Source organism: Oreochromis niloticus, linkage group LG6 (genome assembly GCF_001858045.2).
Source record: "Oreochromis niloticus isolate F11D_XX linkage group LG6, O_niloticus_UMD_NMBU, whole genome shotgun sequence".
Taxonomy (NCBI): domain Eukaryota; kingdom Metazoa; phylum Chordata; class Actinopteri; order Cichliformes; family Cichlidae; genus Oreochromis; species Oreochromis niloticus.
This window is the reverse complement of record NC_031971.2, coordinates 19,063,482-19,085,320: the sequence shown is the minus strand read 5'-3', so window position 1 is coordinate 19,085,320 and position 21,839 is coordinate 19,063,482. Positions and strand designations below refer to the sequence as shown.

At 37.0% G+C, this 21,839-nt stretch overlaps 1 protein-coding gene and 1 long non-coding RNA gene across 9 annotated transcripts; both read right to left on the bottom strand.

Annotated features, from left to right (window-relative positions):
* Window positions 1–210: 210 nt before the first annotated feature.
* On the bottom strand, window positions 211–16,953 carry LOC100698242 (ecto-ADP-ribosyltransferase 4). Of its 7 annotated transcripts, none has more exons than XM_025907661.1 (7): window positions 15,762–16,953; window positions 15,031–15,113; window positions 14,219–14,937; window positions 13,882–13,929; window positions 13,761–13,808; window positions 13,634–13,681; window positions 211–2,045 (listed from the first exon to the last, which is right to left on the bottom strand). In XM_025907661.1, exons 2-7 carry the CDS (start codon window positions 15,088–15,090, stop codon window positions 1,964–1,966), a joined length of 1,005 nt encoding a protein of 334 aa, XP_025763446.1. In that variant the 5' UTR covers window positions 15,091–15,113; window positions 15,762–16,953; the 3' UTR covers window positions 211–1,963. The 7 variants fall into 7 exon arrangements, with proteins under 7 accessions (XP_025763446.1, XP_025763445.1, XP_019215505.1 ...); XM_025907660.1 differs by lacking the exon at window positions 15,762–16,953 and adding an exon at window positions 15,211–15,748; XM_025907662.1 differs by lacking the exons at window positions 211–2,045; window positions 15,762–16,953 and adding an exon at window positions 13,262–13,538 and having other exon boundaries at window positions 15,031–15,745.
* A 376-nt stretch (window positions 16,954–17,329) lies between these two features.
* On the bottom strand, window positions 17,330–20,047 carry LOC102076348 (ecto-ADP-ribosyltransferase 5). 2 transcript variants are annotated; one of them, XR_002062376.2, is made up of 7 exons: window positions 19,804–19,969; window positions 19,601–19,698; window positions 18,790–19,508; window positions 18,270–18,317; window positions 18,054–18,101; window positions 17,940–17,987; window positions 17,330–17,847 (listed from the first exon to the last, which is right to left on the bottom strand). It is a non-coding gene; the product is annotated as an ecto-ADP-ribosyltransferase 5 (long non-coding RNA). The 2 variants fall into 2 exon arrangements; XR_266782.4 differs by lacking the exon at window positions 18,054–18,101 and having other exon boundaries at window positions 19,804–20,047.
* Window positions 20,048–21,839: the final 1,792 nt, after the last annotated feature.

The following is a 21,839-nucleotide window of genomic DNA, read 5'->3' as shown; positions in this document are numbered from 1 at the left end:
GTCTGGGAGAGAGAGAGAGAGAGAGGGAGAGAGAGAGAGAGAGAGAGAAGCTTTTGTATCACTATTGTGTAACCTAATGATGAGTGTTACATTTAGGCAGTAATTACCGCCCTGTTACTGGTACAAACCTGTTAGGCTTTGTAAATGTAACACGAGGAAAAACAAACGTATTTGTCTATTTGTGTGATCAGATTAAATTAATTGCGAAGCTATTTAAAATTTCCATGTTGTTTATTTGACAGGGAAACAGAAATTCCTGATGTCTTTAGAAGCAGGAACATTTGCTGCAAGTTATTCCCATCTCTCATTTCTTATCATCCTTTTAAAGGCGCACAATACTTGACAAGAAATAACAAACAAAGTTTGCAGTATATTTTTCTAACATGCATAAAAAAGATGTAAACTGAGTCTATAATTCATAACATATGATAGAAGCAAAAAACAAAATTACACAATACCTTGGCACCCTATTGTAATACCAAATTTGGCACATACCACAATCTGGCAAATAAAGCGCCAAACAGTTATATGAATAATCAAAGCAGTATTGGAAATAATAACACTCGATCGCAGTTAGTGTATTTCTAGTTCTAGTATTTTGCACCCCTTTAAAATCTTTATCAAATATTCTGAAGTAATGAAGTCTATAATTCATAGCATAAGCACAGAAGCAGAAAATTACTACTAAGACAAAGTTATTCATCACAATCTGTCAGATAACGTCCCAAATAATTGTAAGTAAGTAAGTAAAAATTTATTTATATAGCGCTTTTCCCAGATAAAAATCACAAGATGCTTCACAATACAAAGCATGAAAATACAACATAACAATGTAAAACAATAAAATACAACATAAAAACAACAAACTAATTGAAAGCTTGTCTATATAAAAATGTCACCAACTGCTTTTTAAAAGAATCAGTGGAGTCAGTAACAGCGTAAAAATAGTGGAAGAGAATTCCACAACCGTGGTGCCACTGCCCGAAAGGCCCAATCACCACGAGTTTTGAATTGAGTGCATGGGGCCACCGGCAGTCTCTGACCTGATGACCTTAGAGATCGGGAAGTGGAATGCGATTTCAGCAGGTGAGATATGTACTGGGAAGCTTGAACATGTAGGTCCCTAAAGGTTAGAACTAACATTTTTCAATGAAACCTAAAACTTACAGGCAACCAGTGAAGGGAGGCTAAAACTGGAGTGATATGTGATCTTCTGTTGGTGCCTGTTGAGAGTCTTGCTGCAGCAATCTTCACAGTCTGAGGATGATTTAAAGCTAATTTGTTAAAACAAGTAAAAAGACCATTCCAATAATCCAAACGGGAAGAAATAAAAGCATGAATAATCATCTCAAGTTCAGCCTTTGACACCATTAGTCCGAGTTTTGAAATATTCCTTGGATGATAAAAACAGTTCTGGACCAGCCATTTGGAATGTTGCTCAAGGGAAACGGAGCTGTCAAATATGACACCAAGGTTTCTAAGGCTCGATTTAACAGAAGGCTCTAAGAAGCTGATGCTGCCTAATTTCTGAGATCATATGGTCGGGAACAATAATCAAAGTTTCTGTTTTATCATAATTTAGCTGGAGGAAGTTGTCGTTTAACCGTTGCTTGATTTCTGTCAGGCAATTACTTAAACTAGACAATTTATAAAACTCAGAGACTTTAAAAGAGCAGTATAACTGAATCTAATCAGCATAGAGATGATGGGCGATATTATTGTAGCCCCCATTTAATTTGGCCTAGGTGAAATATATATAAAGCAAAAAGGGAATTGGACCCAGGACAGATCCCTGAGGCACTCCACAAGGCAAAACTGTTGATTTGGACATCACTTGAGTCATACAAACAGTAAAAGATCTTTCAGATAAATATGACATGAACCATTTTTTTGACATTGTATGAATATTTGCAGCAATATTGTAGATGATAAAACCCAGAAAACTGAATGATAACTGTTTTTGCTAAACAGCTAAAAAACAAAACAAAGATAAGGCCGAAAGCACTGATACAAGCCACAGGATGGAGACAACAGCTGGAGGAGACCTAAAGACATGGAAACAAAGCAGAAAGGGGGATTACTGTAATATTCATACATACACACTGTCCCTTATCCAACTCACGGGGGTAACAGTCAAAGCAGATTTTCTAAACCTCCCTCTCCCTGGCTACCTGCTCTTTTTGGGGGACATCAAGGCATTCTGAAGCTAGCCAAGAGATGTAATCTCTTCAGCTTGTCATGGGTCTGCCCGGGGCCTCATGTTGAAGTGCCTCACCTGAAGTCCCTCAGTAGGACAATAGAGCAAACCAGCACCCCAATCAGGGACCTGAAGATGGCCGGGTAATAACCTACATGACTGGTTTCCAGAAGGAAAAGCCTCTGGGTTTCTCAGGATGTTAAAATGCTGAGTATCTTCCAGTTATTACTTTGTACAGACACTATTTACAAGCACTAAGTTATAACAGATGCAACAAACATATTTTATTATATGCACTTACATGTAAAATTTAAACTTTTTCAAATATTTAAATATTTATATCTTTAAAAATATTTTGAATGTTGACTTTACATTCCCATACTAAACATTTGTAAAACTAACATGGAAATTGTCAAACTTTTTCACTTTGTTTGAGAGACTGTGACTCTTACCGTGAAAAGATGTAGCAGTTGTGTGAGCTTTCAAGTCCTGAATGTTTCAAGACAATTTCTACATATTGAGAATCTTCATCTGCATCCACAAGTTTGCTATTTATGTCCTCCACAGTGAAAACTTCTGCTGGAGACAAGAGTATTTCATCCTGTTCTTGGCCGCACACATAGTCTTTCAGGTTGACAAAAAAGCAAGAAGTGAGATTTAAAACGACCTCCTCATACAGATCAGTTTCACTTTTTAGCTTTTCATAGTCTGAATAAGCTGAGGTGAAACTAGGAAATCTCACTGTGGAGCCTTTCTGTGGTTGGTTTTGACCACTTAGCAGAACATAAACGTTCTTGCACTCCTTTGGCTTCAGCAGCCTCATGGAGTCCATCAGCAGGAAATGAAGAGACTTGAAGTGGAAGTGGTTTTCATAGATGCTAACATTTCCACCCATTGTCTCTATTGCTTTGTTCAGTGTTTGTATGAAATTGTGATCCCCATTAAGATAGACTGAAAGTGCAGCAGTATGCTCTTTTCTTCCTCCAGGAATCTTCTTTGAACACTCGATACTTTTATTCCACGCTTTCTGAAATCCTTCACTGTTGCTTAGTTCTCGTTTTAACACGTCTGACTCGATGAACTTCTTCATGGCCTCATCACGGCATCCATTGTACTGGTCATCTACGACATCTGTGCTATTTAGAAAATCCAGTAGTCTTGTTTCCTGTGTGGTCACCTTTAATCGAGATATATCACATTTAAAAACACATTTTTAAGTAAAGAATGTTTTAACCTTCTAATATTTGTTTGTATGAAACTTAATTCTTACTTTGCTGCAGGCAACTGTGAAAATTATTGCAACAATAAGCACTTTTCTTCTGTACTCCATTTTTTGTCCTCTTCTTCTACAGACTGAAAGAAAGCACTGCAGGATCACATGTAGTCAAAAAACAGCTCTGTGACATTTTACATACAACAGACTTACACTAAGTCTGGACTGGACTACTACAGTTCTCTGTATTTGTGTCTTGAACACTCATCTCTCCACTGCATTCAAAATTCAAAATGTTGCTGCAAGTCATTTAACAGGTATTAAAGGGAAGATTACGTCGCTCGTGTACGTAGACGTACACGTATTACGTAGCTTAATTTTTTACCTTGGCTTTTAATTTAAGTTCAGTTTGTGTCCCATCTGGGTTTTTTATGTTGTGGTTTCTTAGTTTTACTTTGTTTTTAGGCACATTATATTGTATTTGTTTGCTTATATAATTCATTGTCTTTACTTTATTGGTCTTACTATTGAAATATGCCATCCAAATAACATTAAAATTGACATTGACACAGTCCAGTAAATTTGGATCTGGCAAGATTTAAATTAACAATTATCTTCTCTACCTCCTGGAATTCGGCAAGTTAAAAAATTAAAATGTTGAAAAGACTGAAAGGTACATACCTGAAGCAAGGAGACTGAACTCGTATTAGCAACTTAGCGAAAAGAGTCGATCAAACTGATGGGAACCAGAGAGAACAAAGCCTGGGAAGTGAAACAAGTTATTTTACAATGAACTCCTTAGTCTGAGTCTAGTTCCCAAAAGCTTGTTCAGATTTGTTGCACAATGATTTATAACCAGAGTAACACTTAGATAATTTAGCCACTTTAAGCCCAGCCCAGTGATAGCATATCTTTGTATCTCTGTTCTAACATGATTTCAAATACCTCAGTACTTCTTCATTGCAGTTTTTGCCTAAAGTAAACAGGAGGCACCAGCAATCATAGTTGGAAAATCTGGGTATCTTGAAATTTAAGGAATGAAAATGCACCAAACAATGTGAATAATTTGGTCTCACAGAACTGTTCACCACACTGGGCAGTAACAAATGAACTTAACTGACAACAGTTTGATGTTGGGAGGTGTCATGATCTAGCCACTTTTGAATTTTTCAGTTTTGCCCACCTGAAGAGCTAAACTAAAAACTTGGAAATGTTAAAACATGCCCTGATTCAGCTTGGATGAAACATGCCCACTGACACCTTTTCAGTGCACTTTTTATTTCACCCTGCTCCACCCTGACCTTGGAAAATGACTGACAGTCACTTGCTCCTGAAGCACCAAATCTTGATTTAATTTCTTTAGTGGAGAGTACTCACAGACATCGAGCAGACATCTATACTCTGATTGCAGCTGATTTTCTGGAACTGCCAGTTGTTTCACACTTCTGTCTGTAGCATTACAAAGGCTGGGACACAGTCAAGCCCTGCTCTGCCTCTCCACTCACTCTCCTGCGTCTCCCAGTGTCTCTCATCCCTCCCACTAAACCCCTTTTAGCCCTCTGGCTGATAGAGGTCTGTCCTGATTGGCTGATGCCAGTGTCCTTCAAGACCATGAACTCACACAGGTGTGAGCACTAAAAAAATCAACAAATTTACAATAAAAGCATGAAATAAAATTCACAACCATTAAAGATTAACTCATGCAATGCAAAAAACAAACAATAAATCAATAAGAAGTACATCCAGCAAACTTCCCTGACAGCGCTGTTGTTGGCAATATCATCATCTACTGCTGGCTCAGTTACAGGTGAGTACAAACCAGTCCATCGTACAGCTTTACCAACACATCTGAATATATTTGATACTTTATATTTAGATATTAAATGCTATTTTGGAGAGTTTTATTTGTTTTATTAGATCAAGATTAGGATGTTTCTGGTCATAAGTCTGAAAATTTGTAAGAAATTGTGTAAGCGTTATATGTTGTCTTTTTTAGTAACACATAGGTAGTGGGCTTTTATTACACAGCATACATGGTGCTTTAAAAATGGGACTTCATTACAGCAGTCACAGTCTTATGGAAAAAATGTCTTTGCATAAATGTTTTGGATTTTCACTCAGTAACATCACATTTTTAAGGGTGTTTACTATATTTTAAAGGGAAAATTGTCCCAGATTGTTGCACATTGTCAGGTGTGTTAGTCTGTCTGTAACTAAATTATCCTATAAACATGAGTCATTCATTATTATTTTTACTTTAACCAGCAGGAGTAAAACCTTGAAGTCATATGCAAGATCGTATGCTGACAGCATTTAGCTCTACTGTTAAACTTTTCCAACTATGGACTCATAGCTTCTTTTTAAACTGTAATAAACTGTGTTTTTGTCTTTTGGATGCTCAGCTGTTCTTCATCTTTCCTCATGTTTGGTGTCTCACTCTTAATTCTAGTCTGCACTATTAATCTCCTCTGCTCTCTCCTATCCTGGTAGTAAAAAGAAAGCAGTCAGCATGTGCCAGTCAAGTTCTAACCAAATCTGTAATTCTTGATGTGATGATTTGATATTTTTTCCCACCATTTCCTGATGGTCTGAATAACATTGGTATGAGTAATTAATTTGTTTTTTTAAGACTTTCTTTTTCACCACTGTTGTGAGTACAATAGATTTTTCAGAATTGTATATAAAAGATTATACACATATTTGCAGTATTGAATAAAGTAAACAGGCAGCTCTTGCACAAAGCATCAGGGATATTAAATTTCATCAGTTTATTCTGGCTTTGTCAACCCTTGACATCATTGCCACCTTCTTTACTTGTAAATTTTCTAGTGCTGTCAAAATTAACGAGTTAACGCAAATTAATCCGCCATTAAAATTGTTAACGCAATTAATGCATTCGGCGTGCAGAATGACTCAAAATCCCTGATATTTCTCTTTCAATGCATTTTGGGCAGTTTGTCCAAGTAGAGTTACCTTCGCACATGCGCAAATGGGCAGTAGATCTGGTAGCGACGGGCAGCTGAACAAATCAACTCAATCTGGAAGATGATAAACATCCATTGGCCCTCTCGATGGGAAATTTGAGTATTAAAAAAAATAACAAGACGGAACAGTCGACTGACATAAAGTATTACGCACATTGTGCAAGAAGGAATTTTCTTGTCACTGAAGCACTTTCAGTTTAAAATATCACATTGACGCGAAGCATACGTTAGTCGGGGATGCTGCAACACGGTGACTGACACAATTGCCAAGTGGATTGCAACAAACTGCAGACCTATTAATATCGCTGAGAACACGCGCTTTAGACAGCTTTGGTTCCTTGTTTCAAGGACTTGAAGTGCCTCCCCAAGAGTGACAGAGAGAGTGGATACATGTTTACAGAGTTTTTTGTTAACATGAATGTTCAAGATGTTCAATAAACATGTTAAGTGTGTATATTTTCCCTTTTTTCTCGAGTCTGTTTGCTCATGCAAAATGAAATGCGATTAATATAGAATAAAAATGAATGATATTTAATCGTGATTAATCAAAATAATTCCACAGTAACCCTGTGATGAATCTGATTAAACATTTTAATTGTTTGACAGCACTAATATATATTATATATTAGACTTACCTATTAGTATATAGGGTTTTTTTAACTTGTATTTCACAGGAGAGAACCTGTGTTAAAAGATTGAAGAAAACTATTCAAATTATCTTTGAATTGAAGCACACATTCTTTGTGTTTATTCTGCATTCTAAAATGTTCATGTCTTTGTTTACTCACACAAACATGCTCTATACGTAGTGAGGTGCACTGTTTCTCAGGGGCTGTGATTAACTTCAGTGTCAAAGTAATGTTGCTTTACTGATTTTAATGTCTTTAAATCAGTTTTAGTGACACTGTTGTTGAACGTGTTCAGATGTTACCTGTGTTTCATGTTTGTACATGTAAATTCACAAGTGCTTGCTGATACTGTTAGCTGCGGAAGCATGTGCCATGTGAACTGTGTGATTTTTCTGTATATTTGTGTATTAACAGTATTTAGGTATTATATTTAAAGATTTTGTTGCTGTCTCGCAGACAAATACAAATATCATTTAGCCTTTACAGTGAATGTTGGTGTGTGTGTGAGATCAGCTTTAATACCAATAATGTGAAGTCTAGTGATGAGTGTTTGTAATTATCGCCCTGCTACTGCACCAGTGACGTATTCTGTTATTTAGTTTGGAGAATTTTTTGGAATTTTTAAATGTAACATGAGAAAAACAACAGACTTATTTGTGGGTAAAATGTTTGTGTAATCAGATTAAATTAAATTGCAAAGCCTTTTATATTTTGCATGTTGTTTATTGGACAGAAGCAGTTTGGCAGGAAGAGCATCAGCGACTGTTTGGGACAGAGTGCTGTCGTAGGTCCTTCAAACCAGTATATGTTATCACTCACATTGCACTTTATGTACATATATCAGAATCTCTGTTAGATATGGTGGCCCTGAGAGGCCAAACGGACTGCAACTTCAGAAAACACTTGCAAAAAGAAAAATGCTGCAAAAAGAAAAACGCTGCAAAAAGAAAAACACCTGCAAAAAGAAAAATGCTGCAAAAAGAAAAACGCTGCAAAAAGAAAAACACCTGCAAAAAGAAAAACACCTGCAAAAAGAAAAACACCTGCAAAAAGAAAAACGCTGCAAAAAGAAAAACACCTGCAAAAAGAAAAACGCTGCAAAAAGAAAAACACCTGCAAAAAGAAAAATGCTGCAAAAGGAAAAACGCTGCAAAAAGAAAAACACCTGCAAAAAGAAAAACACTGCAAAAAGAAAAACACCTGCAAAAAGAAAAACACTGCAAAAAGAAAAACGCTGCAAAAAGAAAAACACCTGCAAAAAGAAAAACGCTGCAAAAAAGAAAAACACCTGCAAAAAGAAAAATGCTGCAAAAGCACACAAAACACAACGGAAATGTTTCTGGGGAGACAATAACCCGACGGACCAGTTGCACCAACCAAAACATGCTAACAAGTGCACTGGGACTGGGAGACACTTCAAAGAAGGAGGAGAGGTAAATGTGTTGTAATCATATGATTCTAATAATACTACAGATATCTGGAATATCCTCCTAAGACCCCAACTCTTCCACAGCATGCATTTTTAATTTCTCTGTGATATTTGGGCATATTGGGGCCCGATGAATGTTTTTATTTTTTACCAAATTTTCGTTTCAATGAAAAATGAGAGCCACAAATGAGGATATTTGTTTAAAATTTCAATAGAACAGTAGCAGTATAATGTCCTCGTAAGTGGATATCAGGCCCTTGTAGAGCAAAATTGAGTCTAAATAACCCAAAATGTGATGTCCACATATGTGGACGCCAGGTCCTAGGAAGATATAGGCTGTATCCCAATTCAGGGTCTGCAGCCTTAAAGGCCGCATTTTAAGGCCGATTAAAACATATCCCAGACTTCATAGCGCGGCGGTGGTGTGGATAATTTTGCCGAAAAAAACGGTGGAAGCGGGGCGGCCAAAGAGTAAACTTATTTATGTGCAAATGTTTAATAATGAAGAACATTAAAACATTACTGTTGGCCACATGCCAGCAAAGTTATGTGACATAGCGATGTTTGTACTTTCAGCGTTTACTTTGTTTTAAAGCCTTTACTTTATACGCCGTTCGATAGTTGACCTTAATCCTACAGAGAATGTGATGATTTTATGGATAATTAAAGTCAGTCTTATATTCACAAACACAACAAGCTGAAAGTCAGTGATGCTGCTCGGTTTGCAGTCCTGAATATCACAGCACAAGCAGGATTCACTGCACTGTTAATGTTAGCTATGTTATATTGCTGCCTCTGTTCGGTGGTGTCGAGCCAAACGGACTTGAACGTGTGTTTGAACGAGCTGACGGTTCACTCGTTAAGCTGAAAGAAAGATGCTTTAATCACAGGAGTCACACATGTGTCCACTGGACCATCTGGAACTCTTCTTGTTTAGCACTCGTAATAACACAAACACTAAATCCTCCTTCTCTTGTGCTGTTTTGTAGCAGTGTATACACCTGAGACTGTCACCTGTCTGTCTGTCCTGCACTCTCTCTCTGTTTCTTTCTCTCTGATTGTGGAATAAGAGTATGAACATGTATTTATAAGTTACACTTGTGTTTGAATCCTGCAGCTTATCCCACATTTGATTTCCATGTGTGACAACTGCAAGTGTCCAGAGTGAGGACAGACTGAGGGACCCACTGCTGCACATCATCTGTGAGGCTTTGCACCCCTGATGATCCACCAGGACAAACTCAGCAGTGTGTGAGGAAGAGGAGGAGGAAGAGCCAGCAGCAGCTGACAGATGGAGAGAATAGACAGACTGTTCCCTGTTTGTGAAGGACTGCTAGGAAAGTTATAACTAATTGTCTGTCCTGAATCAGTCTTATTAGGTAATGTTCAAATAATGTTATCATTCCAGTGTTTTCAGTGTGGGAGAAAGTACTCAGGGCCTTCAAGTTACACACTATGAAAGGCAGCAACAAGTTTAATGTTCAGAAACCTAAAGTATGTATCAGCAGCAGAATGGAGCTAAAAATAAATGTTTGTTTCAGTTCTATGAAGCTTTGAGTATTTTGGATTAGTAGTACTGCTGTGTTTGTTGCATCATATTGCTGTAATTGTTTATATGCTTTATATATTCTGAGGTAAGTTGATCTATAGTGTTACATCATATTCTATAAGGATGTTATGTGTTTGTAGACTTTGTAGTTTGACCCATTTAGCAGAAGTCAGCCTGTTTAAGGCTCTGATATCTATTCTGTATGACTTAAAGCAGTTATGACATGGTCTGATTTTCTCACCCAATAAAGGAATATTTAATATATCTGTCTACTCTTCATTCTATCAGAAACAGTTATCACAGCTCGTACATTTTCTTTTTACACATATATGTAAGCACTGAGCCAAATTTAGTAATGCCAACATATTAAAAGAACAATATTTGTCTCTTATATATTGTAAGGACAAGAAAGACATTGTGGACAAAACAGGACACCCCCCAATAATCTTTAGTTACAATATTATAGTTAGTTAAATGGTCTGATTGTTCAAGTATGTATTTTCTTTGATTGTTGTAAAATAATGTGTGCCCCAGTCTCCAAAAATGACATAGTGCAGGAAGGGTAGTTATTCCTCCGTTACACCACAAGAGGGAGTATCCCCTAAAATGAGCAGCTCTAGCGGGAGTAAATAAGCCCAGCCACTAACCATAAGGCAGTGCGCCTATAAGAGTTGTGTGAAACTGCAAAAGTGTGAAACGTTGTGCTATGTCTACATACCGGTATATATTTGCAGGTAAGCAGATACAAGATGGTAAATAACTTAAAATGTATCTACAGATGAGTCCACGGGGTCGCAGAGAATGTGGGAAAGTTGGCCGTTAATCCCCATTATGTGTCATTAGTATATAAGTTATTGGTAGCGATGTGAATTAGCCGTGAAGCTAACGATTAGCAGCTAGAGCTAATTCATTAGTTTGTGCGGAAACCTCGTGGCGCTTTTGTGGATTTATACCTGTACCGGGCTGTAATCACAGCAGATATAGACTGGTGGATCACACTATCTTTTGTTTATGTTTATTTCATTGTTGTACTGTAAGGAATATTAGTGATTTGAGTTTAACGACTAACCATAAGGCAGTGCGCCTATAAGAGTTGTGTGAGACTGCAAAAGTGTGTAACGTTGTGCTATGTCAATATATATATTTGCAGATACAGTAAAGGCGAACTCACAAAACCACACTGGTTTCAATTCATTTTAATCCAAGTGTGCAACAATATAATACATCTATAGATACACTGTCACAGATACTTGTCTTTGAGTGAAGATTTAAGGTGATAGGAAATATAAATAAATGCAACTTGAATCTTTACTGAAGCTCAGTATTTGATACGGAGTTGAAACTCGCTGTTGTAATAACTAATAATGATTAATATAATAACTATAATATTGGCCATACTATATTTACATTACCAAAGTGAGATGACTTTAGTCTCCTGAACAACATTAGCTAATTGTTATTTACTAGCTAATCTTAAAATGACTGTTCAGTACTGAAATGAAGCCCAACAATCATGTTTTACAGTCCTGTGGTCTCAGCCTCAGATACTTATCAAATCACACAAAGCTCATGTAGAAACAAATGTACAAAATATGTTCTCCTTCATTTCTGTCAAGCAAAGCTGTATGAAACGTTTCCAGCTGTTAGTATCATGGTTGCTAGGTAGAGCTGGGCGATATAAGATTTTTTCATATCACGATATGTTTTTTTCATTTCAGGCGATAACGATATATATCACGATATAAGCCAAATAACTATATTTGTAAGATTTAAATGTGCCGTTGCTCACAAGTAAAATGTGAAATAATTAGCAGCTTGTTTTAATTAAAATATTTATTTCCCATAATAAGTTCAACAGGGTAGATGTACTTAAGGAACATGAGACTTCAGTTTCAGATAAATAAAGGCAAATATTGCAAACTACACAAAAGGCAGCCGCTAAAGCGTTTAAGTTTCAAAATAGAACAAACAAAACAGACTATTAAATTGTCAATTCCACTTAGAAACAAAATATTAATTCTAAAAATAAATCTTAGGTCGTTTTACAGAAGAACAGACAAAATTGACTAACTTTTGTCAATATCAAATAAACTGAGAAACTAAAAGGAAATTCTCAATCTCTCCTTGTTGTAAAGCTTAGCTTTTCAAACAGTTTTAACAGTTACTTTAGTCTGACAAAAGCCGAATGACGAATCAGCGCTTTCAGTCAGAGATTGAGCATGCACCGCTTTATTGTATTTCCAGACTTGCTTTCGGCACAATTTACAGTGCGCGCTACTCTGTTTTTTGTCAGACTTGAAATAGCCGAAATACCTTCACACTACGGAACTTCTGTGGCCCTTCCGTTCGACAAGCTCTCCGGTATTGGAACCATCATCTGTTTTTTCTTCGGTAACCTTCGCTCACGCTCTCGGTTGATTTTTCTCTAGTCGGCAAACTCATTTCCTTCATTACCCGGGCTGCACGGCTGCAAAAACAAATACACATGTGCACCTTGGCGCTTGTGCTGTACGTAACAAGTCACGTGACATGACGCTGCGGCTGTGATTGGTTCGGCTCTGCGCTACTTAATTTGGATTGGCTGTTCTTTTTTTTTTTTAAGAGGACAAGAGAGATGAGGCCTATTGCAATAGTTTAATTTTTCTATCGAGAAAAAGTTATTTCGCAATACATATCGTTATCGTTTTATCGCCCAGCTCTATTGCTAGGCAACCTGGGCAGCACGATGGAGGCTAGACTGTCCCATTTCACAAGCCTACAAGCCCCGCACTTCCGGCCTTAGCGGTCTTTGAGTACGCAGCCCTTGAGGACCATTAAGGCTGCGTACTTTAAGGCTGCAGACCCTGAATTGGAATACAGCCATACATACGTGTTTTGGTTCGTGCAACTGGTCCGTCAGGTTATTGTCTCCCCAGAAACATTTCCGTTGTGCTTTGTGTGCTTTTGCAGTGTTTTTCTTTTTGCAGGTGTTTTTCTTTTTGCAGCGTTTTTCTTTTTGCAGGTGTTTTTCTTTTTGCAGGTGTTTTTCTTTTTGCAGCATTTTTCTTTTTGCAGCATTTTTCTTTTTGCAAGTGTTTTCTGAAGTTGCAGTCCGTTTGGCCTTTCAGGGCCACCGTAGTTAGATGTCTTCAAGTGTAGTTTACTGTAGCAACATATATAGTAAAAGATACTTTTCTATAGTATTTTAGTTTTTGAGTTGTACACTAAAGACTGCAGTTGCACGTGAGCTTGAAATATGAACACAGCGTATTTTACACCAATTTTCTGCACTCCTTTAAAATCTTTATCAAATATTCTGAAGTCATGCAGTCTATATTTCATAACATATGATAGAAGCAGATAATTACTGCAACTAATTCAACACAATCAGTCAGATAACGTGTCAAATAATTGTATGAAGAATCACAGCAATACTGTAGATGATAAAACTCTGAAACTCTGAATGATAACTGTTTTTGCTAAACAGCTAAAGAAAACAAAGCTACGACCACAAGCACCGATACAAGCCACAGGGTGGAGACAACAGCTGGAGGAGACCTGAAGACATGGAAACAAAGCAGAGAGACAGGAAGAGATTACTGTTGTTGTTGTTGTTGTTGTTGTTGTTTATAATAATAATTATAATAATTTACCTATTTCGGTCTGTGACAACTGTGGCAGTCTCCTGCCCTCCTGGAACACTGAATTGGAAAAGAAGAAATAAATCAACGGATAATAATAATAACAAGAATGATAATAATAATAATAATAATAATTTACCTGTTTCGGTCTGTGATTACTGTGGTAGTCTCCTGCCCTCCTGGAACACTGAATTGGAAAAGAAGAAATAAATCAACGGATAATAATAATAACAATAATAATAATAATAATAATAGTTTACCTGACTTGCTCTGTGACAGCTGTGGTAGTCTCCTGCCCTCCTGACATCCTAAATTGGATAAGCAGAAGAAAGTACTTTAAATGTGCTGACACATGTCCGTTTCTCTGATAATGCTAAGCTACACCCAGCTCCACTGGAGAAGTAGACAGAAAATTGTCCCTGTTTTTGCCACTTTCCCCCCCAGTTATAACTGTGTACTTACTCCATAAAAAACAACATAAAAAACATATTTATATATTTAACATTACACTGAAAGTTAACTTTGCACTTTGAAGTTTAATATTTGTAAGACAAGTATAAAAAATTTTCACTTTAATTGAGAGAACATGAATCTTACTGTGGAAAGCTGTAACAGTTGTGTGAGCTGTTCAGTCCTGAGTGGTTTAAAACAATCTCGAGGTATTCGTCACCATCCGATGTAGTTTTTGTTTCCATTTGTTCCACAGTGAAAACTTCTGCTGGAGATAAGAGTATTTCATCCTGTTCTTGACCGCACACATAGTCTTTCAGGTTGACAAAGAAACAAGAAGTGAGATGTAAAATCGTATTTTCATCGACATCTTCAAAACTCTTTAGCTCTTCATAGTTTGAATAAGCTAAGGTGAAACTTGTAAATCTCACTGTGGAGCCTTTCTGTGGTTGGTTTTGACCATCTTGAAAAACATAAAAGTTCTTGCACTCCTTTGGCTTCAGCAGCCTCATGGAGTCCATCAGCAGGAAATGAAGAGACTTGAAGTGGAAGTGGTTTTCATAGATGCTAACATTTCCACCCATTGTCTCTATTGCTTTGTTCAGTGTTTGTATGAACGATCGATCCCCATTAACATAGACTGAAAGTGCAGCAGTATGCTCTTTTCTTCCTCCAGGGATCTGCTTTGAACACTCGATACTTTTGTTCCACGCTTTCTGAAATCCTTTACTGTTATTTAGTTCTCGTTTTAACACGTCTGACTCGATGAACTTCTTCATGGCCTCATCACGGCATCCATCATACTGGTCATCTACGACATCTGTGTTATTTAGAAAATCCAGTAGTCTTGTTTCCTGTGTGGTCACCTTTAATCGAGATATATCACATTTAAAAACACATTTTTAAGTAAAGAATGTTTTAACCTACTAATATTTGTTTGTATGAAACTTAATTCTTACTTTGCTGCAGGCAACTGTGAAAATTATTGCAACAACAAGCACTTCTCTTCTGTACTCCATTTTTTGTCCTCTTGTTCTACAGACTGAAAGAAAGCACAAGATTACGTCACTCCAGTTTTTAGCAAGTTTACATTGGCTGCATGTCTATTTTTGGATTGATTTGAAAATTCTTTTACTTACTTTCAAATCTTTAAATGCTATGGTGCCCAGCTTTTAAACCAAACTGCTCAAATTACATGATCCGAGAAGAGCACCAAGATCATCTGCCCAGATGTTTTAGTGTAGCCGAGGTCTCGATTTAAGCATAGAGAGTTGGATCCACTAGACTCTCGTATAACCACTTGATATTCCTACTGCAGAGTCAGTCTTTAAATCCTGTCTGAAAACCACATTTTTTACCTTGGCTTTGAATTTAAGTTCATGTTGAGTCTTATCAGGGGTTTTTTATGTTGTGGTCTCTTTATTTCAGTTTGTTTTTAGTCACATAATATTGTAATTGTTTGCTTATATAATTTATTGTATTGTCTTTATTGATTTTGCTATAGAAATATATATATTTCTGTAGCTTAATGTTATTTCATATAAATAACATTAAAATTGCCATTGACACAGTCCAGTAAATTTGGATCTGGCAAGATTTAAATTAACAATTATCTTTTCTACTTCTTGGAATTTGTTAAAAAAGTTAAAGTTAAAAAATTTAAATGTTGAAAAGACTGAAAGGTACATACCTGAAGCAAGGAGAGTAAACTCGTATTGGCAACTTAGCGAAAAGAGTCGATCAAACTGATGGGAACCAATGAGAACAACAGCCTGGGAAGCGAAATAAGTTATTTTACAATGAACTGCTTAGTCTGAGTCTAGTTCCCGAAAGCTTGTTCAGATTTGTTGCACAATGATTTATACGAGCGTAATACTTACATCATTAAGCCCATTTTAAGCCCAGCCCAGTGATAACTTATCTTTGTATCTCTGTTCTAACATGATTTCAAATACCTCAGTACTTCTCTTTACTGTAGATTTTGCCTAAAGTTAACCGGACACATCATAGTTGGAAAATCTGGGTATATTGAAATTAAAGCAATAAAAAGTCACCAAACAATGTGAATAATCTGGTCTCACAGAACTGTTCACCACAGTGGGCAGTAACAAATGAACTTAACTGACAACACTTTCATATTGAGAGATCTCATGATCTTTTGAATTTCTCATTGTTGGGAAACTTGCAAATGTTGAAACATGCTATGATTCAGCTTGGATGAAACATGCCCACTGACACTTACGTTTCCAGTGAACTTTGAGTGTACTTTCTATTTCAAAACTCTTCATCTTGAGTATGAGGAAGTCGGTACTACTGGGCAGATTCGAGGCATTCGAAGACAATTGTATACACTGGGTTATATTTCTGTGTAAACAACATCCTTCATATTTCCATGAAGCCTGTTCTTTAAAGTGCTTTGAGTGCTCAAGTACAGTAGAAACACAACAATCTACTTGCCACCTTGCCAAGTGCTGCACCCCAGCCTTGGAAAACAACTGACAGTCACTTGATTTACTTTAGTGGAGCAGTACTCACAGACATCGTGTAGGAGTCTATACTCCACCTGCACCTGACTTTCTGGAACTGCCAGCTGTTTCAAACTTCTGTCTGTAGCATTACAAAGGCTGGGACATATACATAGCCTGCTCTGCCTCTCCACTCTTTCTCCAGCATCTCCTATTGTCTCTCATCCCTCCCACCAAACCCCTTTTAGTCCTCTGGCTGATAGAGGCCTGTCCTAATTGTCTGATGCCAGTGTCCTTCAAGGCCATGAACTCACACAGGCGTGAGCACTAAAAAAAACATTAAAATGTAACAATAGAATCATGCAATACAAAAACAAACAAACAATAAATCAATAAAAAGAAAAACAATACTTCCCCGGCATGACTGAGCAGATGAAAGTACATAATATAAGAAGGAAAAAAAACTTATTTGTGGGTAAAATGTTTGTGTGATCAGGCTAAATTCATTGCAAAGCCTTTTATATTTTGCATGTTGTTTATTTGACAGGGAAACAGAAGCAGTTTGGCAGGAAGAGCATCAGCGACTGTTTAGGACAGAGCGCTGTCGTAGGTCCTTCAAATCAGTCAGACTGCGCACATATCACAGATACCTACTGAAATACATACATGTATATGTTATAATTCCCACTGCACTTTATATACATATAACATAATCTCTGTGACATGTCTTGCAGTCTATTTTACTATAGCAACATATATAGTACATTTTTTGGGGGGGGTTGTACATTTTTTCTTATTCTTTTTTTCTAATCTATATCAAATTCACTTTGTTCTTGCTTATCCCTGTGCCGCTGCAACAAATGAATTGTGCAAGATTAATAAAGTCTATAAAGTGTATCAATATCTATCTATCGATCTATGTGACCATAACAACAAATAAAAGCATCTCATGATCGCAGATTATTTGTAGTTGGTGTTCAGCAGTTGCACATAAGCCTGAAATTTGAACCCCCTGTATTTTACACCAATTTTCTGCACCCCTTTAAAATCTTTATCAAATATTCTGAAGTCATGCAGTCTATATTTCATAACATATGACAGAAGCAGAAAGTTACTGCTTAGACAACTAATTCAACACAATCAGTCAGATAACGTGTCAAATAATTGTGTGAAGAATCACAGCAATACTGTAGATGATAAAACTCTGAAACTCTGAATGATAACTGTTTTTGCTAAACAGCTAAAGACAACAAAGCTACGACCACAAGCACCGATACAAGCCACAGGGTGGAGACAACAGCTGGAGGAGACCTGAAGACATGGAAACAAAGCAGAGAGACAGGAAGAGATTACTGTTGTTGTTGTTGTTGTTGTTTATAATATTAATAATAATAATGATTTACCTGTTTCGGTCTGTGACAACTGTGGCAGTCTCATGCACTCCTGGAACACTGAATTGGAAAAGAAGAAATAAATTAACGGATAATAATAATAATAATAATAATAATAATAGTTACCTGGATCGCTCTATGACAGTTGTGGTAGTCTCATGCCCTCCTGGAAAACTGAATTGGATAAGAAAAAGAAGTAAATTGGTGGATAATAATAATAATAGTAATGATAACAATAAAACTGGAACACTGAATTGGAAAAGAAGGAATAAATCAACGGATAATAATAATAAAAATAATAATGATAATAACAACAACAATAAAAATAATGATAATAGTCACCTGGATCGCTCTATGACAGCTGTGGTAGTCTCATGCCCTCTTGAGATCCTGAATTGGATAAGCCAAAACAATACTTGAAGTAAATGTGCTGACACATGTCCGTTTTCAAACCACACCCAGCCTCCACACTGGGGATGTGGAGAGACAATCCTCACTTTTAAAATCCCGTTTTTGCCACTTTTCATGTCACTTCCGCTCACTTCATGCTTTCCTGACAACACCTGTGATTTTTCTTAGTAGTTTTCATTGTTTAAGTTTATGCATATTTATTAAGATGAATAAATATGTGTTACTAATATTTTTGGTTATATAGAAATACAGAACATATGGGGCTTATGAAGTATTTTTATCATATTTTTATTATATACACTTAGGATACGTAAAATGTTTGTATCTCCTCAAATATTTAAACATTCACATGATTAACACCACATTAAAAGTTACCTTTGCAGTTCCAAATTTAATATTTGTAGAAATAATAGAAAAATATTTCACTTTAATCAGAGAATATGAATCTTACCGTGGAAAGCTGTAACAGTTGTGTGAGCTGTTCAGTCCTGAGTGGTTTAAAACAATCTCAAGGTATTTGTCACCATCCGATGTAGTTTTTGTTTCCACTTGTTCCACAGTGAAAACTTCTGCTGGAGATAAGAGTATTTCATCCTGTTCTTGGCCGCACACATAGTCTTTCAGGTTGACAAAGAAACAAGAATTGAGATTTAAAATCGTATTCTCAATGACATCTTCAAAGCTCTTTAGCTCTTCATAGTCTGAATGAGCTGAGGTGAAACTTGTAAATCTCACTGTGGAGCCTTTCTGTGGTTTGTTTTGACCATCTTGAAAAACATAAAAGTTCTTGCAGTCCTGTGGCTTCAGCAGCCTCATGGAGTCCATCAGCAGGAAATGAAGAGACTTGAAGTGGAAGTGGTTTTCATAGATGCTAACATTTCCACCCATTGTTTCTATTGCTTTGTTCAGTGTTTTTATGAAAGGTCGATCTCCATTAACATAGACTGAAAGTGCAGCAGTATGCTCTTTTCTTCCTCCAGGGATCTGCTTTGAGCACTCGTTACTTTTATTCCACGCTTTCTGAAATCCTTCACTGTTGCTTAGTTCTTGTTTTAACACGTCTGACTCGATGAACTTCTTCATGGCCTCATCACGGCATCCATCATACTGGTCATCTACAACATCTGTGGTCTTTTGGACATCCAGTAGTCTTGTTTCCTGTGCGGTCACCTTTAATCGAGATATATCATTTTTAAAAGCATTTTTAGGAGGATAATTTTTCAAACTTTCTAATATTTGTTTGTATGAAACATAATTCTTACTTTGCTGCAGACAGCTATGAAAAAAATTATTGTAGCAAGAAGCCCTTTTTTTCTGTACTCCATTTTTTTCCTCTTCTTCTACAGACTGAAAGAAAGCACTGCAGGATCACATGTGGATAGAAAAAAGTTCTTTAAGACTTTACACGGTCCAGAAACCTTGATATGGAAAAAAATATATAAATAAAAGACTAAAAGGCACTTACCAGAAGCAAGGAGAGTAAACTTGTGTTAGCAACTCACAGCAAAGGGTCCATCAAACAGCCGGGATGCCCATTAGGGTCTGAAGAAGTGAAGCAAGTTATCTTACCGTAGAACTTCTTAGTCTTTCCTGTGGAAGGAAGCAACATGGCACTGGGGGATTTGTTTTCCACTGATTTTTCCTGTTACTTGTCCTGCTTGAGCTACTGAGTTTCTGTAATCTTGTTTAGATTTGTGAAGTAAGGCCTACATAACTTACCTCCTTAAAACCCAACCAAAGCACTAAATTGCCTTTACATCCCTGTTCTAATATTATTTCAGTATAACTGATGGGACCAAATACCACAGTCCTTGTTCCATGCAGATTTTATCTAAAGTAAACAAGAGACTCCAGCAGCCCTAGTTGGACAAATGAGGGCATATTAAAGTTACAGGAATGCAACTGTACAAAAACAAAGTGTTGTATAACAGAACTGCCGTCCACACTGGGCTGCACCTTAACTTTATGTATGTTATGTAGGAAGGAGTAAGAGGAGCACATTAAAAACAAAAAATATTTTTCATTTTGAGATTAAAGTTGAAATAGGCAGATTACAGTTATTGTTTCTATTCAAACGACTGCCACGCCTCCTATACCCTCAACAAAATTCCTTGTGTAGATCAGTTAGTGAAACAACTTGATCAGCTATGTTATTGTGTATTGTGATAACAACATACATCCTCCTTATTGCACAAGGGTGTAAACATCAGTATCCTTGCATCTGTTCATTGCACAATCTCCTGAATGTCATTATACTCACTACAACACTAGTTATTCCTCTTTTACGCGTTAAAAGAGGAATACCTTCCTTGTTACTAAAACCGATTCTGAAGTATGATTTCATTAACTCATGTTGTATAATAGATTACTTTTTTTGAGTAATGACCCCAACACTGAATACAACCTTTGCCGTAGCGTCCCCTCTTTGCTCTACACCTAGATTCAGAGTACTGCTGTCTACTTTCTTCATCTCCCTCACTATCCCCCTTTTTCTTTAACCTTTGTTCTTTGAATATTTTTCTTTGTAGAGTACCAAACATCTTCTTGCCAATTTCTCTCAGCCCTACAGCTGCACATTCCCAGTCATCTGCTAACTGTTCGCTACTCCTCAGAGGCTGTCGCAATCTTCATACTTCCTTCTTACTTCCTCAACATTCACCATTTAATCCTTGGCTCGGCCTTTACTTGTTTCCATTTCTTGATTTCTAAAGCCATGTGACAGCCTTCCATCCACGGCCTAGCCACATTCTCCCCCGACACCACCTTGCAGTCTCCTCTGCCTTTCAGGTTGCACCTGCTATGCATTTACTGCCTTCCCGATTTCTTTTTTTTTTAAACCAAGGAGATTCTGTTTTTGGTATTGGGTTTGCATGCGTACGTGTCATCCATCTGAAAAACATGATAGCTCGAACAGTTCTGAATGAATTCTGATATAACTTTGTAGGGGTGTAGGGTGTGGTCATGTTCACATGCTAGTTATTACCTCTGTTCCCTTCACCTAGATGTCCACTAAGATCTAAGCTTCAAACACCACTTTTTTCGATTCCTTGTAATTTCCAGCTGCAAACTTATGATCCTGTCTGACACTCTACCTTCACAACCCTATTCAAAAGCTCTTATCTCAAGATTACCCTTACTCTGTTTTTCTTCCCATCTACTGTAGAGGGGGACAGAGAGGAAGTGCAGTTGCAAAGGTCTTAAGCAAACCCTCATATCTTTATAAAACAGAAAGTGGACACAGGGATTTAGTGAAACATGTTTAAACAGCCACACTACAGTCAGTGACCAGAGCTGTGGTCCACCATTGCAGAGAAGAAGACAGGACAAACACATCCTGCAGTGTTAAATGAAAAAGAATGATGTATGGCTTCCTGCCAGGCTCAGGAAGTCTCGCAATATCCGAGCATTGTCTTTTATTCAGTTCAGCAGTTTCTTTGTTGCATGTTTTTCAATGACGTCCACAGAAATGTTCACAACCTGCTCAAGAATCAAACATGCACA

Excerpts from the sequence above, each read along its gene's own strand:
- LOC100698242 (XM_025907661.1), bottom strand. The coding sequence starts at position 15,090 with ATGGAGTACAGAAGAGAAGTGCTTGTTGTTGCAATAATTTTCACAGTT. Across the intron at positions 14,938-15,030 it reads TCACAGTTGCCTGCAGCAAA|GTGACCACACAGGAAACAAG; the intron begins GTAAGAATTAAG and ends TCTCGATTAAAG. Across the intron at positions 13,809-13,881 it reads GCTGTCACAGAGCAAGTCAG|TGTTCCAGGAGGGCAGGAGA; the intron begins GTAAACTATTAT and ends TTTCCAATTCAG.